The following is an 18,656-nucleotide window of genomic DNA, read 5'->3' as shown; positions in this document are numbered from 1 at the left end:
GGCAGCCACCTAGGGAACAATGAATGATATTTTAATATTTCTTTCTAATAAGTGCACATTTTGTACCATGAAAATTCTACTCTATAGCATGCAGCTATTTATTTTGTGGTAAAGTCAGTGACACACAGGAGGGGTGCAATTTTCAAGCTCTGTGTGTGTGTGTGTGTGTGTGTGTTGAAGGGCAAAGGAAGGAGAAAGAGTTTTCAGATCTTTCCTAGACAATACCAGTGAAATTTACCCATAGAAGTAACAGAACTCAGGGAAACCTGCCCCTATTTCCCTCCCAGTCTCTAGCCTAAGAAAAACTTGAGATGAGACACATCATGACATTGGAGTTAATATCAGGAAAAGCTAGGTTCAAATCCTGCTTTGGATACTTAACTAGCTGTGTAACGCTGGGCAAGTTACTTAACTTCTCTTAGCCTCAGTTTGTTCACTTGTAAAAATGGGATTAGAAATAGTACCTACCTCCCTGAATTGGGAGGTTCAAATGGGATAATGTACATAAGATAATGGAAAAAGTTGAGACAGTACATAAAGGGGTACTGCTATTACATAACTAGCATTATGATTTTTTTTGATAGAGAGAGAATGGTAGTGGTATCTAAACTTATTAAGTGGCCTTTGGCAAGGAAAACAGATTATGTAATATAGTAGGCAAGTCACATTTCCCCCCACTAAACTTTCTGTTACTGAAGTAGACACTTTCTTCTATTGAACTAGCTATCAACAGAAATTTCTCTTTGAGTAACCTTCAGTCAATACGTTGATTGTGGCTTTTAAAAAACAAAACAAAATACAACAACCCACAAAGTGCCGTGAGGTTATTTGGGTAGGTTTTGTTGTTTTGTGCACTGAGTAGCCTGTTCACTAATAATCCATTCTGGAAAACAGGAATAAAAATATAACAGTTACTATGGAGAGCTCCTATGAGATGTAAATGTCTCCCAATACAGACGCTAGACCTGGAGTGAACAGGCACCAACCTTAAGGGCCAAGTAAAATACAGCCTCAGCTTGATTTTGCCAAGCTTCAGAAATAAGAATGTGTTGACCATTGTGGCTGCAGAGTGAGGAGTGATTTTACTCCTGCTTTCCCCATCCCATTCAGAGCAGGGCATCTGAAGGTTTAAAGGAAAAGATTAGGGAAAGGAAGAATGTCTGCTCTACTTTTATCTCCTGTTCTCTGTACACATCCCTTCTTCTGGATGCTTTTTCTCTTCCTCTTCGTTCTTCATTCCCCCACCCATTTTCTTACCCATAATATGGAAACAGTATATTTCAAAATATTTGTTGTATTTGTTGAATGAATTATATTTTATGATGCCTGGTTTTAATCTTAAAAATCAAAATAAGTTTTACATTTTGCATTCTTCTTTCAAAGGAAAAGAAAAAGATACTTTTTACTCCTATGAGGTCCTCAATTGATTTCTTCCTATATATTAGTGTCTTTCAGTAAAAAGGGGGTTTGCTGTTCCTGTCATAGACTAAGCAAGAGGAAATAGACATGCATTTTAGAAATGGCAAGTTTCCTTTTAAGATCTCTGTTGTACTGGAGCAGATCAACAAGGGAGATGTTTGATAACTTAGATGTCCTAAGAAAGGACAGCAGGCTTAGTCATCTTTTCAGGCTCTTCTCAGCTGAGCAATTGCTCAACCTCTCATTGGCAGAACTAGTGGTCCAAAGGCAATAACAAATTCTTCATAAAGAAACAGAAGTATATCCGCAGGATCATCATCCTAGAGAAAGCAGGAACAAGTTCCTCCCAGGCTCCACATTCCTCTGATTGTCAGTGTATAGGGCTTAGAGTCACAAGATCTGAGTTCATGCTGTGGCTCTGCTACAAATGCAGTGTGACTTTGGGCTAGCCACTCTCAGGGCCTCAGTTTCTTCATCTGTAAAATGGTCTGAATCCTTGGTTCTTCACCTTTTTTTATGGCACAACACCCTTTGGCAGTCTGGAGAAGCCTGTAGACCTTCTCAGGATAATATTATTAAATTCAAAAAAGATAAAATACATAGGATTATTATTGAAAGGCAGTTATTAAAACGCATTTTTTAACTATTAAAAGAATAAGTTCTTGGACCCTCAGGTTAAGAATCTTTGGTAAATGGTCTTTAAAGTGCCTTCCAGTTCTAGCTTTCAGTGATTTTCAACTCCTTCAGAAAGATTTTTTCTTATTTATTTTTAATTTTTAGTGGATAGAGGGTTGGTCTTAAAGTCAGGAAAATTGGGTTCAAATCTTTCCTCTTAGATTTGTGCAAGTATTTCAACTTCTCAGTGACACCAGAAAACTCTTTGGGTCTGTAAGTTACAAACAAGTTGTGAATCTTGCTTCTGTGTAGGAAATTCCCAAAATGGGAATTCTCATCACAGAAGAAATCATAGTGCTAGACTTCTCCCTCTTTCCATCACCACCCCCCACAAAAGAAATCCAAAAAACAAAAATGCAGGATCAAAGATTTAAAATTTAAAGGAAGTAGGACCTTAGAATTTACTCGTCCAATCACCTCATTTTACATTTGAGGAAACTGATGTACAAAGAGCAGCAGTGATTTGCACAAGGTCACAGAGATCTTAAGTAGCAAAGTTAGATTTTGAACCCACTTTTGAATCACATTTTCTATCACACCTTCATTTCAGGTTACATCCATTAGAGAAAATGTTGGCTTGGTTATGAAGAGCTTCATGAAGCCCAGGGAGAAAATTTCCAAGTTATGGGTTATCCAAGCATGAAGAAAAAATGGTTTGGTTTGGTTTTGGTGGGAGTTGTTTTGTTTCTTTTTGTTTTGCTGAGTATCAAGAAATCAAGAAACTTCTTTAAGCATCAGTAATTCAAATTTGATTCTAAGTTCCTCTGCACAAAGGACATGACTTTGGTTCCATTCTGGGAAGGAGATTTAGACCTATACTACTTTGACATAACACTTTTCTTCCCAGCACAAATTCCTGACTAAAAATTAAAAAAAAAATCCTGACATACACCCCATCCCACCCTCCACCTACACATCACATCCCTTTTGGTTTTTGCTTTGATACAGGAAGTCAGCTGCTACCCTGTTTATCTATGTCCTTTCTGAATTTTGTGCTCTTCTCTTCCGTCAATTTTAAAGTTAATTTAAAATTGACTTTTTTTGTTTTCTTTTTTTTGCATCATTTTTACTGCTGACTAACTGTTGTCCACCTGCCCCCCTTTAAATAGAAAGCCCTCCTTATATCATAAATAAGTATGGTCAAGTAAAATAAATCAACACGCTGTCTAAGTCTGAAAATGTTAGTCTTATTTGTCACTTTTAGTCAATCACCTTTCTACCAAGAGGTGGAAAACACACTTCACTATTAGTCCCCTGGGGTCATATTTACTCATTGCATTCATCTGAAGTCTTTCAAAGTTGTTTACTTCTCCCCCCATCATTATTAGAGTCATATAAATTGTTCTGGTTCTGCTCACTTGGTTCTGCATCATTTCATTCAAATCTTCAGTTCTTCATATTCATTATGTCTTATAGTTCAATAATGTTCCATTCTGTCTTATAATGCAATAATATTCTGTTCCATTTTTATGCCATTATTTGCTCAGCCATTCCCCAATTGAGAGGCACTCATTGCATTTCCAGTTCTTTGTTACTACAAAAAATGCCCTATAAATGTTTGTTTGATACTATTCCCCTTTCCCTGTGTTTTGGGCCTCTTAGAGTGTGTATCTAATGGTGGTATTGTTGGGTGACATTTAATTGTACATTGCATTTAAAGTGTAAAGTTTGAGGGGAAGGGAGTTTCAAGGAAGAGAAGAAATTACATAAATAAATCTGATTGTTTGTAGAGAAATTGGGAGCTGGATCCTCCCCATGCAAAGAAGAGAACAGGTTATAATGATGGTGCTGAAAGAGACCAAAGTTGGGCTTCCTATAGGTTTCCTTAGAGGAAAAATTGTTTCCCTCGTGTTCAGAACAGAATAGTGCAGTACTTTTGTGGGCTGAAATAACCCCCATCCCACCCCACTCCCAAACCCTATCCCCAACCCTGTCAGGTTGTTAATGATCTTCTCATTTCACTGGTTGAAATCAGTTTATATGTATACTGTATTTACTGATGTACATATGTATCCGTCCTATAGAATATCAGCAGCTTGATGACAGGAAGTCTCTTATTTTAGTTTTTGTATCCTCAGCATCCAGCAGAGTGCCTTACATAGAGCAAGTTTATTCTACCTGCTTGTTGAATTCAATTCGATTCGATTCAGTTCAATACTTATTCCATGCTGTTCATCCTATGCTCTAGGATACCATATGGACTTTTGCCTAATAGATAAATCATACAGACATAGGGCCATTTTGTAGAGAATTTCCTGTGATGGATAGATGATTTTGTTGTTGTTGTTGCTGCTGCTGCTACAGTAAATATTTCCAAAGAGGAGTAATGAAAGAAGCCATGATTCTCACCAAAGCCCAAACAGGACTGTGCCTGTATGCCGCCAAACTCAAAGAGGTCAGGAGGGAAATCTGAGCTGTAAAAGTCACTGACCACTTGGTCCATCTCCTCTCCCTCTGAATTGTTAGGACAATGGCATAATGTTATTATAATTATATATCTGTGCATATGGTTCATCCCAAAGATTACATAGGACCCCTCCTATATAGTTGTTGTTCAGTCGTCTCAGTTGTATTTGACTCTTGGTGTTCTTGGCAGAGATACTGGAGTGGTTTGCTATTTCCTTCTCCAGCTTATTTTACAGGTGAGGAAACTGAGACAAACAGGGTGAAGTGACTTGTCCAAGGTCACATGGTAAGTGCCTGAAGATGGATTTGAACTCAGGTTTTTCTGGCTTCAGAGACAGTGCTCTATCCATTGTGCCACCTAGCTGCCCCTCCTATATAGCAAAAGTTTAATAAATGCCTGCCAATTGATTGATTACTGACAAGATTGTATAACACAATGGTTCTCAAAGGGTATTTCCAGCTATTGTATGGAACTGACCCAGTCCCATTGGCCTGTTCTAGTCTTCCACAAATTTTATTGAATTTACACTTGCAACCCTTTGCACATGTGCACATGTGAGTGTCCTGTATTCCTCATTCAGAGAATGGTACTGTGCCATGATCAAAAAAAAAAGTTTGAGAACCACTGATATATGGAGGCAGTCTTATAATGCAGGGTATAACACATTGGCACTGACGCCAGAAAGACCTGAATTCAATTCCATCCTCTGACACTTACTAACAGTGTGAACTGAGGCAAGTCACTTAACCTCTGTCTGCCTTAGTTTCCTCATCTATAAAATAGGCATGATAATAGCAAATACCTCCTGGGGTTGTTGTGAGTTTAAATAACATAATATTTGTAAAGCAATTTATAAACCTTAAAGCACTATATAAATGCTAGCTATCATTATTATTATTATTATTATCATTATTAACAATCATTATATTCTCAGGGGAAATCTATTGGATGTCAATATTCTCCTTTTTTCTTCTCTTTTTTAAAAGGCTTATTTTATTCTAAACTTAATAGCCACCAATAGAACATTCAAATAAACAAAATGAAATGATTTTTTATGTGAAATTGTAAACCACATTTGCAATTGGTTAAAAAGACATGTATTTTAACTTTTAAGAAGATAACAAAAACGTCCTGTTTGCTCTTTTGTCCCTTTCTGATCTCTTTTTCTTCTATGTATTTTTTTTCAGATTTTGTTGCTGTTACTTTTTTACATGATTGCAGTAAGTCTCTATGTTGCTGTTCCAATTCTATTTCTTCGCCCTGCATCACTTCATAGACCTCGCCCCATATTTTCATTCTTCATAATTGTCATTTCTTATGGTGCAATTATATTTTGAAGCACAAATTGTACGAATCAGACCACTATGACTATTTTAGCACAGCGAAGTCTTCTACTCCTTTTTAGGCAGCGTGATACGATGGATAGAAGGAGCTCTGACCCTGCAGTTAGAGAGCCTGGGTTCAAATCCCACCTCTGACGCCCACTACCTGCTTGACATTGGGCGAGTCACTTTTCTTCCCTAGGCCTCATTACTAAATTGAGGGGGTTGGATTAGACAGCCTCTAAGATCTCTTTCACCTCTACATCCATGATCCTATGATCTTAGGAGTCAGATCACTGGGTCAAAGATCCTACAGTTGAATAGTTTTTATTATATATGGTTACATTGCTTTCCAAAAAGATTGCACCAATTCACAGCTGCACCTGCAACATAATAGTGTGCCTGCTTCTCCACAGCCCTGCCAACATTGAATGTCATCATTATCAATATTCACCAATTTAATGGATATAGAGTAGTACCTTAGAGTTGTTTTGGTATCTCTTATCACTTGAGGGTTTGAACAATGTTTTATGTAGTTGTTAATCATTTGTGTTTCTTTTGAGAACAACCTTTGAGGTCCACAAGGGAATAGATTTTTCTCCAAAAATTTATGTCAATTTTTTATGGACTTTGGATGTCAGATTTTTTACTGGAAATATTAATGGCAAAGATTTCACCCCCCCAATCCTTTTTTCCCCTTTTTTATAGAATGGAATGTCGGTATTCCTCTATGTTTAAAATGTCTATTCCTTATTATTTAAAATAATCTATTCTTTCTATAGTGATCCTTCTATTGGCAAAAATTATACATGTTAGAGTAGGGGCTCAACCTAGTGTAATGGAATGAGCACAGAAGACGGGACTCAGGAACACCACGTTCTATCCCTAGCTGTGCCATTAATAAGTTATGTGAAGAAACACAAGTGACTTTCCGTCTCTGGGTCCCAGTTCCCTCATCTGTAAAATGAGAACATTGGACTAAATGAGATTCATGGTCAATTACAACTCTTTATTTCTCTGATTCACTGGTTTTAAACCTTGTGATCAGTCAATACTAGGCAATAAAAAACCAAAAAGTGAGATGAACAGTGATGTACATGTGCTTGAAAATGCTTTCTTTCATCGGCATACCCATCCTGACATTTACATAATCACATAATCTCAGAAGCCTGAAGGACCTCAAAGGCCACGTAGTCTAACCCAAACCTGAGCAAGGGCGTCCTTGACGGCAGACCCAACGTGGAGTCATTCATTCTTTGCTTGAAGACCCCTAGCGAAGGGGAACCTCCCTCACTCCTGAAGCAGTCTGTTCCACCTTGGTATGGCTCCTAACTGGGAAGGAGTTTTTCCTTTCCTTTTATAGGACAGAAATCTATCTCTCAACCACTTCTGCCATTTGTCCCATTCTGCCATCCAGGACCAAACAGAACAGAGTCTAGCCCCTCTTCTGCATAAAAAGTGATTATGTCTACCTTAAGCCTTTTCTCTAGGCTAAAGAGCCCCAACTCCTTCATCAGTCCCAACTCTGAGACTTACTAACTCTGTGACCTGGGGCAAGTCACTTAACTTCTATGGGCCTCAGTTTCCTCATTTGTAAAATGAAGGGGTTGGACTAGATGGCCTCTAAATTCCCTTCCAGCTCTAAATTTATTTTCCTATTATTCTAGATGGCTTCTAAGGTCCCTTCAAGGTCTATCTAAACCTATGATAGTAAGCGCTTAATAAATGCTTGTTGATTGATTATTTGCTACTCTATTATCTTTCCCTTTAGAGGCTCTCCAGACTATTCATATCCTTTTTTTAAAATGTTGCACTCGTGCCGAGTGTTGTTTTTGCTGTCAGACACCATCACTGTGTGGTTTGTTTTGCTTAAATGTATTACTCTGTAACAAGAGAAGATTTCGTGGGGGTGGAAAGTTAATGAGGGGTTATATCTAGAAATAAAAATGATGATACAAAAATAAAAGATGCCAATCAAACTTAAGTAAAATTAAACAATAAACAAAAAATTTTAATTTAAAAAGTGGTACCTAGAACTGAATACTCTAATCCCTATGTGGTCTGACCAGGGCAGAGTACAGCAGAACTTTGGCCTCTCCAGTCCTGGGCATGAGGCCTCTTTTAAGACTGTTAATAGTCTGGTTGGGGGAGATAATATGCATTTTTGTACATTCAGTAACATAAATATCATTATAAATATTATGCCCAACTTTGGAATATAATTCACTATATAGTCTTGCTTGAAATTGAGTTACCTACCTAATTAAGTTCTTCTTGGTCTAATATTAAAATTAGTTTGCATTCCCTAGGTAAATATCCACTAATTTCAGGAGAAGGGTGATGGAGGTGGGGGAAGGATATTTCCTTCCTGCTGTCTGTTGTTAATTGCTGTTAGTCTGCTGTTAAAGCATTCCCTGCTGTTAATCCAAAAAATGATGAACCAGTCAGGAAGAATTTATATAAAGCAAAAAAAATACCAACAGTACAGAATAAGATGTGAAGGTTAAAATATTGACAGTCATTTATTAACCAAGCTCATAAGGATCTTGGTTATTATGAGCTGAATTTCTTGAGCACCGTAAACCTGGATCAAGTAGAAAATCCAGGAGGATTCTGGAGGAGGATTTTCTACACTGTGGGTGGGTTTAGGATAGTAGTTCAGTACTATTTCCCCAGATAGAAAAGGAAGATTTAGGTTGGCTGTTTGATAAAGAGTTTAACATTTGTTTATATTGCAGACAATTTTTTTTTTGGCATTTAACTTGCTTCTTTTGAACTTGTTAGGGAAGCATCTCCTTGTTAAGCATTTTTTGACCCTCCAAACTTTGATCTGGGTCTCTTATTTGCTACTTGCAAATACAGATTGAACTAATAGTCATTAACTACTTTGGAAAGGAAAAAAAACCTAGAAATTTAAAAGGGTAAGTCATTAAAAACCCAGGATGTCCCTGCTGTTAGCACTGTGGGTCAGGCATGTCACAGTCAGACATCCTCTCTTTCTCTCACACCAATTTCTTCCTCAAAACAAAAGAAAATTAAGTACACACAGAAAATGAGAAATGATATGTAAAGCCCTTTGGAAACCTTGAAGCATTATATAAATGTTACTTAATTGTTATTATAAAGTGAGGATTCGTAGGATCGAGTCTTACTTTAGAATCCAAAATGGTCTGTATTTCAACCTACTTCTGAGATTTAAACCATATAAAATAGATCATTCATTTGATAAGTTCAGCTCTCCCCTAGATAATTTTTCTCCTTGGAATGGCCAGTTAGACTCAGAGGATTCTTATGTCATTATGTTATTCATTAGATCTTTAACTTTCATGTTCATAACACCTACCAGGGCAGGTAGTGGTGCAGTAGATATATTCTAGAGTCAGGAAAACCTGAGTTCAAATCCATTCTTCAGTACTTACTAACTATGTGACTCTGGGCAAGTCACCTAACTTCTGTTTGTCTCAGTTTCCTCAACTGTAAAAAGGGTATAATAATAGAACCTACTTTTTAGGGCTGTTGTAAGGATACAATGAGATAATATTTGTAAAAGTGCTTGGCACATAGTAGGTACTATATAAATGAGTATTCTTTTCTCTTCTCCCCTCTGTCTTCCACACTCCTTTTATAGTGACTGTACTAAATAGTAGCCTACTCATCAAAAAGTCTAACTGTTCCTTTCCAGAGCTACAAATAGGTAAGAGCAAGCAGGGCTTTGCATCAGAGCACTGAAATTCATGTAATGCTCTTATCATCTGTACTCTTTTGTCAAGTAAACACAAGCAAACTCAGCACCTGATCAGATTGAATACAGAGTTAAATTGAGAAGCTTCTCAAAAGTAGATGCTTCCTCCTTCAGAACATGGCATCCTGAGCTGCTGGCTCAACCTCATCCTGTTTCCTCTTCCATTAAAGTCCTACCAGCGATGACCATTAGGGCTAGTGTCCAAGAATTTTTCCCCCAGTGAAGCCATGTCTTGAGGGCCAAGGTCTCTCCCTATGGTTTCTCTTTCTACTTCACCAATTTAATTTGGCTTAAAGAGTTGATTTGGGAATGCCCAACACAACAACTTGTACCACTTTCCCCAGGCACAGATGTCACTTATGAAGGCTCTGCCCTTCTTTAGATTGGTGCAGATTCTATTCCCACCCTCAAATTGGTGTCTGCACAGAACAAAATGAAGTAGAAATTACTATGTGGTAATAATTACATGATAATAATCATTAACAATTCTTTAAAAGATAATAGAACACTTTAACACCTATTATTCGATCATTTGCCAGTCCTGTGAAGTAGGCTGTAGAAGATCATCATTTTACAGATGAGGAAAATGATGTTCCGGCTTGCTAAAGTCACAAAGTTAGTATGTCTCAGAGCCAGAACTTGAATTCAGGTCTCACTACTCAGTGTGATACTCTTTTTACTTCACTATGCTGTATAATTAGATCATTGGGAACTGTCTAATTGATCTTTAGTTTATATAGTCAAATTGAATGATTGAGATCCCAAATTATCTGTTTGGCCCAAGTTGTCTAATCTGGCTATGTATGTTTATGAAATTAAGCAGATCAATTCCTCCAAATCCATAGAACTTTGGTATTGGAAAGGACATAGGAGATAATCTGGTCCCACCCAAACCAATCCACTTTGTCCTGCTTGAACTCTCAACTCACTAATAATGTATTGGGGAATGAGTTTCACACTAGGCAGACTCTGCTTTATTTGGATAGGTAACACCATAACAACAACAACAACAATAACTAACATTTACATAGCACATACTGTACGCTAGGCACTTGTCCTAATTGGTTTATAGTTATTATCTATTTGCTCTTCACAGTAATCCTACAAAGTAAATACTATTATTATCTCCATTTTACAGATAAGGAAACTGAGGCACACAAAGACTAAGTGATTTGTCCAGGGTCATACAGCTAAAGAGTGTCTCTGAGGGCATATTTGAACTCAGGTCTTCCTGCTTCCAGGTCCAGTGCTCTGTCCGATATGCTACTATTATTACATAGAGGACAGCTCACAGGGAAAGGAAACATCCCCCATATCCTGGGACTTGCCCTATGTATCCTAACAACCCCTAGATTACAGGTGTAATTACCACTGTAAGAGGTTCCAGGTCTCATGCCTGGCAGATTTTAGCTTAGGCCTGTCCATTTCCCCTGTTGCTTACCTTGCCAAAGGAATTGTCTGCATCTCTTAGTCTCCCAGAAGAGATGCACAAGCTAATACTTGGTATCATTTTTCCATGAACAGAAGACATATGAGAACCTATCAGGAGCTTTTGGCTTAGGGTACATCCAAAAAGCAGATATATACAAGGAGCACCCAACTTAACAATTATGCCCATGAACTATATTCTAACTTTCTCCTGTGAGCAAGAGATTTTACCTAACGTGGAATTTGTTGTCCATTGGACATAATTGCTGGTATACATATTGTATCCCTCCAGGAGAGTAAAAGCTCCCTGAGGGCAAGAGTTCTCTTATTTTTCTCTTTGTATACCCACTGCCTAGCACAGTGCTAAATAGGTGCAAAAATAGGAGACTTGTTGAATTGAATAGAATCAATTAATCAACAAGCATTAATTAAGTACTCACTATGTGCCGGATAGGTACTGGGGAAACAAACACAAAAATAAGACCGCTCTTACCTTCAAGGAGCTTATATTGTATCAGGAGAAGCAACATGTGTATATATAATTGTATACAAAATAAATACAAAGTATGTGGCAACTGTAGGATCAGGAAAAGTTTCATGTAAAAGGTGGTTCTTAAGCTAAGTTTTGGAGGAAACAAAGTATTCTACGAGTCAAGGGTGAGGAAGGAGTATATTTGGTGACTGAAAGAGAGTAGGATCATAGCTTTAGAGATGGAAAGGATCTTAGAAGCTATCTAGCCCAAGCCACCAACCTACCTATTTTTACAAATGAGGAAACTGAAGCACAGAGAGTTTAAATGACTTCCCAGAGTCACAGATACAGGTTGAGCCAAGATTTAAACCTAGTGCTCTTAACCATGCTGGATTATTATGTGAGAGGAAGAGCAAGAAGGTGGTTTAGCTGGATTGTAAAGTACAAGAAAGGGATCAGTGCATAATGATACCGAACAGCTATCTTGGGGCCAGATTGTGAAGGCTTTAAATACCAAACACAGGGTTTTAAATGTTGTGCTAGGAACAATAGGGAGCTATTTTAGTTAATTGAGAGGGGAAGGGACAGTCACTCTGGCAGCTCTGTGGAGGATAAATTGGAGAAGGGACAGAATTGAGGCAGAGAGACCAATTAGGAGACAATTAGAATTGTTCAGGCGAGAAGTGATGAAGGCTTCAACTCAGGTAATGGCTGTCAGTAGAGAGAAGACACACAGGTGAGAGAGGTGTTGTAGAGAGAGACATTACAAGATTTGGTGACTGATTGGATGTGTAGGATGATAGACAATGAGGAATGGAAGATAATGCCAAGGTTGTGAATTAGGATGACTGGAAGGAGAGTGCTGCCCTTGAGAGAAATTGCAAAGTTTGAATAGTTCACGGGTTACAGTGACAGTGGAGGAGAGGGGTTGTTGGTTGGGAAGGAAATAATGAGTTCTGTTTTAGATATGTGGAGTTTGACATTTCTATGGGGCATGTAGTTCTAAATGTCTAATATGCCATTGGTGATGTAGAGCTGAAGTTTAGGGGAGCAATTAGAGCTGGAAATGTGGATTTGGGAGTCATGAACCATAGTGTTGATAATTAAATTCATGTGAACTGATGAGGTCGCCTTGTGAAAGAGTGTAGAGAGACAACAGAAGAGGGTCTAGGACAGAACTTTAGGGTGTATCTACAGTGGATGTGTCTACAACATGGATGATAATCCAGTAAAGGAGACTGAGAAAGTAAACTAGGAGAGAGCAATGTCATGAAAAGCCAGAGAAAAAAGAATATTAAGGAAGAAAGAGAGTGGTCAGCAATTATCAAATGCTGAAGAGAAGTCAGGAAGGAAAAAAAATGAGAAAAGACCTTTTGATCTTGCATTTCAGAGATCATTAGTAAATCTGGGGGGAGGATTTTCAGGGAAATTTAAAAGAATATGTATTAGAGGCAAGATTTGAACCTGTGACTTTCTGGTTCAAAACCCAGTTCTCTCTCCTGGATGCCATGTGGCCTCAGCTGCAAACCTTTAAGTATTATTTGTTAGCTAACATCAATGTGGAGTTACCTCTTTAAAAAAAAATACTCAAAACTATAGGATGCACATTCCCATATGAAAGCAAATCCCTCAAATTGTTTTTTTCCTGAATTCTGATAAGTAGTGTTACGCCATACCTCTTTTACCATTTGCGCTAACATTAATAAAATGGATTAAATAAAACTTGTTCTTATAAACAGAACAGTAGCTATCCTATGATTGCCACTTAAGGTTTTCATTAACTTTGGACATCATGTCTTTTTGAGAAAAATAAAACCATGCCATGTAGGAATTGAAAGGAACTTTAGCACTGATATAATTCTAAGGTTGTAGAATTAGAGCTAGGAGGGACCTTTGAAAGGATGGCTTCCCTAGACCTCAGTCTCCTCATCTGTAAAATGAAAGAATTGAAATAGATCACCACAGAGGTCCCTTCGAGCTCCAAGTCTTTAAAGCTCTAAAACTAAGAATTCAGAGAAAGGAAGGTGGGGCTTCAATCTCAGTACTAACTTAGTAGCTCTCTAAGCATAATCATAGACAAGTAATTTTAATACTGGATGCTGGATTTGGACCCAGAGGCTTTTGGCCATCACCTCCGTTAAAATCCCTAGTCTCAGTGCCCTCTCTTGTAAAATGAGGAAATTGGACTAAGTGATTCCCTTCAAGCTCTAATGCTATGACTTTTGATCCTGTGACTGATTTCTGAAATGCAAGTCATGGTATTTGCATTACCGATCTCACAGGGCTAATATGGAGAAAGCGCCTTCTAAATCTTACCAAAAAATGGTGCAGTGAAAGGAACTCTGTTTCTGGAGTCAGGAGACCTGGGTTCAAATCTTGCTTATGATGCATATAGCCTGTGTGATCTTGGACAAATTGCTTACTCTCTCTGGGCTTCAGTTTCCTGTTCTGTAAAATGTAGACTATATGACCTCCTAAGTTCCTTCCAACTCTGGATCTAAATATGAGCTACTCTTCGACTTCAAGTATCTGTTTCTGGGATTTCAGCATTTGGTCTATTCTTCCATGGCAACCAATTATGTTCACGCTCTGAGTCTCAGAGAGTACCCTATTACAGAAGTGAAAGAACAGAGAAGTTCAAGAGGAACTTGAAAATGGAATTGTACCAGCTGGTTTCCAATTAGGTGATGTATGAAACAGTTTGGACTCCCAGCCATTTACAATGAAGACTTCCAAGATCAGCTTTGTAAAAGAGCTTGCATTCATCCGGGCCCTGATTTGCTCCTATGCTACACTTTCTACTCTGCAGTGTCCATCATCACTCTTCAGACAGTTAGAAAGCTTGTCTTTTCCTTTAAGCCCTGAAGTCACACCTCCAACAGGGATCATAGCACACATTTCTTTTTGGTGCTGTGCTTCAAGGGTATAATTAGGTCCCCCCCAGTACAGACATTAATGGAATTGAGATGGTGGGCTTATACCTCATGGAGCTTTAGCCCCCTCTCTCTGAAAGGCTCACGAGTTTCAAAGGTGTGGCCAGCCAGGAAAGAAGTAGGACCAGAATAGTCTTTAATAAGCCTCTTTTCCCTTTTGATGTAAGCTTTCTCATTCAGCTTCTGCAGGAGCCCCACGCCTTTGTTAGGCTTCACACTGCAGAGAGTGAGGCAGAAGCCCTGTGAATTAAGTGGAAGGGGCCTCCTTAGGTGGATGAGTCAGCACTGTGATGACTCAGAATGCACTGGGGAAGAAGCACTTTGATATATGGGAGACAGCATGATGTGGTTAATATGGGGGAGGGAGATACAGACAAAAGAGAGACAGACACAGAGAGAAAAAGAGTAAAAGAGAGAGACATGGAGACAGAGACAGAGAGGAGAGATAGAGAGACATAGAGACAGAGACAGGGGAGAGAGAGAGATATAGAGACAGAGACAAAGGAGAAACAAACACAGAGAAAAGGAGCAAAAGAGAAAGATAGAGACAGAGACAGAGTGGAGAGAGAGAGACATAGAGACAGAGACAGAGGGGAGAGAGAGAGAGAAGTAGAGACAGAGACAGAGGAGAAACAAACACAGAGAAAAAGGAGTACAAGAGAGAGACAGAGGAGAGACATAGAGACAGAGGGGAGAGAGAGAGAGATGTAGAGACAGAGACAGAGGAGAAACAGACACAGAGAGAAAAGGAGTAAAAGAGAAAGACAGAGACAGAGACAGAGGAGAGAGAAAGAGAGAGAGAAAGGAAGAAAGAAAGAAAGGAGAGAAAGAAAGAGAGAGAAAGCAAGAATGAGAAAGAAAGAAAAAGAAAGAAAGAAAGAGAAAGAGAGAGAATGGGAATTCCCAGAGACTAGGAATTTTGACCTGGGTATTACTAGCTTGATAAGTGACTTAAAATCTTAATAGTTTCCTCACCTAGAAAATGGAGATAATAACAATTTCCACAACCTAATTCATAGGATCAAATGAGTACATGCAAAAACACTTTGTGAAAGGCTATAGAAATACAAGTTATTAATATGCAGAATTATTAAACTAAAAGTGTATCATTCAGATCTGTATTTTTATTTCTGACTAATCTTTCTATCAAGGTCGGTTTTCACAGCATCAGGTTTTAGATACAGCCCACTACTATAGCCTGTTAAGATCTTTTTGGATTCAGACTCTGTCATCCACTGTGTTAACTCTTTCCCAGCTTTTTGTTATTTGCAAATTTGTTAAGCATGTCAGTGTATTGGGGTAACTAGGTTGCACAGTGGATAGAGTGCCTGGTTCTGGAGTCAGGAAGACTCATCTTCCTGAGTTCAAATCCAGCCTCAGACACTTAATGGCTGTGTGACTGTGGACAAGCCACTTAACCCCGTTTGCCTCCGTTTCCTCATCTGTAAAATGAGCTACAGAAGGAAATGGCAAACCACTCCATTATCTTTGCCAAGAAAACCCCAAGTGGGGTCACAAAGAGTTGGACACAACTGAATGACAGCAACAAATGCCAATGTATGCCTTTCTCCAAGTCACTGATAAAAATGTTGAACAGACAGAGCCAATCATTAATCCCTGAGATACTGCACTGGAGACCTCCTGTCACGTTGACTTTGAACCATCAATCACTTCTCTTCATTCCAACCATCCAACCAGTTCTCAAGTCATCACATTGTATTATTATCTCATCCAGATTTCGCCCATCTTCTCCACAGTAATAGGATGAGATACTTTATCAGAAGCTTTGCTAAAATCTAGGTAAACTCTAGCTGCAATATCCCTTCATGTACCAACTTAGAAATTGTCAGAAAAAGAAAATTAGGTTGGTCTGGTATGACCTATTCTTGATGAAGCCTTGCGGATTTTTTGCAATCATTGCTTCTCCTTCTAGGTGTTCATGTCTCATTTATTTTGTTCATTTGCTCTTTTTGTTTTTTTTTGGGGGGGGGTCAGGCAATGGGGTTAAGTGACTTGCCCAGGGTTACACAGCTAGTAAGTGCTATGTGTCTGAGGCCAGATTTGAACTCAGGTCCTCCTGAATCCAGGGCTGGTGCTCTATCCACTGCGCCACCTAGCTGCCCCTCATGTCTCGTTTATGATCTGTTCTAGAATTCTCTCAGGAATCAGAAGTCAGGCTCAACTTACCAATCCTTTGCAGATTCTGTTCTCTCCCCCCTTTTTTTTAAACTCAGGACAACATTGCCCTTCTTCATTAATAGAATTAAAACTGATTGGGAATTCAGAGGTCACTTAGTACAGCCCCTTCATTTTTACATATGAGGAGACCAGGACCCAGGTAACCTGACCAAGGTTTCACAGGCAGCAAATGCCAGATGCAAGATTTGAATGCAGGTCCTTGGACTCCAGAGCCAGTGCTCTTTCCATAATATCCTACTTGTGGTACCTCTCCTGTTCTCAACAGATCTTTCATAGAGATTTTGCTGGATCAGCAATCACAACAACCAATTCTTTTAGTACCTAAGGATGTTATTCATCTGAATCAGATAACTTGAATTCCTCAAGGGCAGCTACATGCAATCTTACTATCTCCTTTCTTATCTTGACTGTTAATTCCCCTTTGGCCATTTTTGTTCTGTTATTTCCAGCGTAAAGGTCAGTTTCTTGGCATAGAAAACAGAAGCAAAAAAAAAATACAAACAAAAAACCCAAACAAACATTAATTAAACAGCTTCGCTTTCTCTTTGTCCTTCATTATCACCTTCCTATCAACCCCCAACTAAGGGTCTCATCCCTTCTTTGATCCTCCCTTTTCTCCCTGCATACTTTGAAAAGCTGTTTTTGTGGTCCTTAGCTTGCCTTGCCAGGCTCAGTTTATTCCTAGCTTCAGCACCACTGACATTACCTTTGTAGTGCCCCACTTAGGTTTGTGTCTTCAGAATTTCTTTCTTGAGCATCTCCTATCACTCTTAGCATGACTTTACATGACTATATGACCATACAATTTTATTGTAGGGATCACATTTGTTTTTCCTCTGGAACTTTTGAAATATACTTTCCCCAAATCAAAAGTGTATGTAAGACTATACTTGCTTTCCCCTTCTTTTCTCCCACAAACTCTAAGAGGGAGTGGACATTCTCTCACCCCTCCACCAGCTAGGTTTCCCATCATTTCTACCCTGAAAGCCACTTAATTCCTGTTATAGAGAAGCAAAAATACCGGGTAGGATATTCCCATTTTGAAAGATGAAATTATACCTAAGGAAAATCAAGAAGGGGGTATTGTGATACAGTAGAAAAAGCATGATGTTGGAGTCAAAGGACCTGAGTTCAGATCCAGACTTTGCCATTTACTACCTGTGTGAGCCAGTAACTTGGGCCAAGTAATTTAACTTTCCTTGACCTCTGTTTTCTCATCTTTAAAATGAGGTGGGTGGAATAAATGGCCCCTCCATTGACCTTCACTCAAAAAACTCTCCTTCACACTTTCTTCCTCTGGTTTCTGGATATCCTCCCATGAGGATGCTATAGATATAGATATGTGTATATGTGTATATATGTATGTGTATAGTGTATATCTCTATATATGTATGTGTATAATACATGTACCCATACATACATATATCATGTGAAGAATCTATGATTTTATCAAGGCATGAATTTTCTCTACCTGTGCCAGCTAAGACCCATCAATGACTTAATGGAATCACAGATTTAGATCTGTAAGGAAATATAAGTGTCCTGAAATCCAACCTCCTCACTTTACAAATAAGGAAACTGTAGCCCAAGGAACTGCTTGTTCAAGGTCACACAGGTTGAAAGTGGCTGAGACAGGCAGGATTTGAACCCAGATCTTCTGACTCTAAATCCAGAATGCTCCATCCACTACTGCCCTGAGTAAATAAAGTCCTGGGGAGCTTCCTGAAGCACATAAAGTTTATGTGATTCATTCAGGCTCATAAAGCCAGTGTCAGGAATAGGATTTGCACTCAGATCTTGACTTCACACTACTCACTATGCAATATATCACAATGCTGGCTTAAATGTGTTTGTTTGTCTGGACCTGTAAGTTTGCAAGTATGTATGTCTATAAATGTGTACACACATGGATATTTGTGTTTTCTTTTGTTGATTATTTAAAACCAACTCTTCAGTTTGCATGCCAGATTGCTTAATGTGACATTCAGTTGACCAGCCTACTGGAAATGTTGTCAGTCTGTATGAGGGCTGCTCCTTCCCTGGGGATCATGGTGTGTGT

At 38.7% G+C, this 18,656-nt stretch overlaps 1 protein-coding gene across 2 annotated transcripts in view; it reads left to right on the top strand.

The window, feature by feature from the left end:
* The window catches only part of RNF150 (ring finger protein 150), a 337,900-nt gene that overhangs the window by 191,521 nt on the left and 127,723 nt on the right, over positions 1-18,656 (top strand). The window contains exon 2 of one of the 2 annotated variants that reach the window (XM_027866841.1): positions 5,689-5,721. The exons of the other annotated variant lie outside the window; for it this stretch is intronic. Within the exon in view, the coding sequence (XP_027722642.1) occupies positions 5,689-5,721 (33 nt within the window). The remainder of the gene's footprint in view (positions 1-5,688; positions 5,722-18,656) is intronic. 2 annotated transcript variants of the gene reach the window in all.

The sequence above is a fragment of the Vombatus ursinus genome, unplaced genomic scaffold (assembly GCF_900497805.2).
Source record: "Vombatus ursinus unplaced genomic scaffold, bare-nosed wombat genome assembly UNPS02014784.1, whole genome shotgun sequence".
NCBI classification, from domain to species: Eukaryota; Metazoa; Chordata; class Mammalia; order Diprotodontia; family Vombatidae; genus Vombatus; species Vombatus ursinus.
Note: the sequence above shows the minus strand (reverse complement) of the source record. Positions and strands in the feature narration are given on the sequence as shown.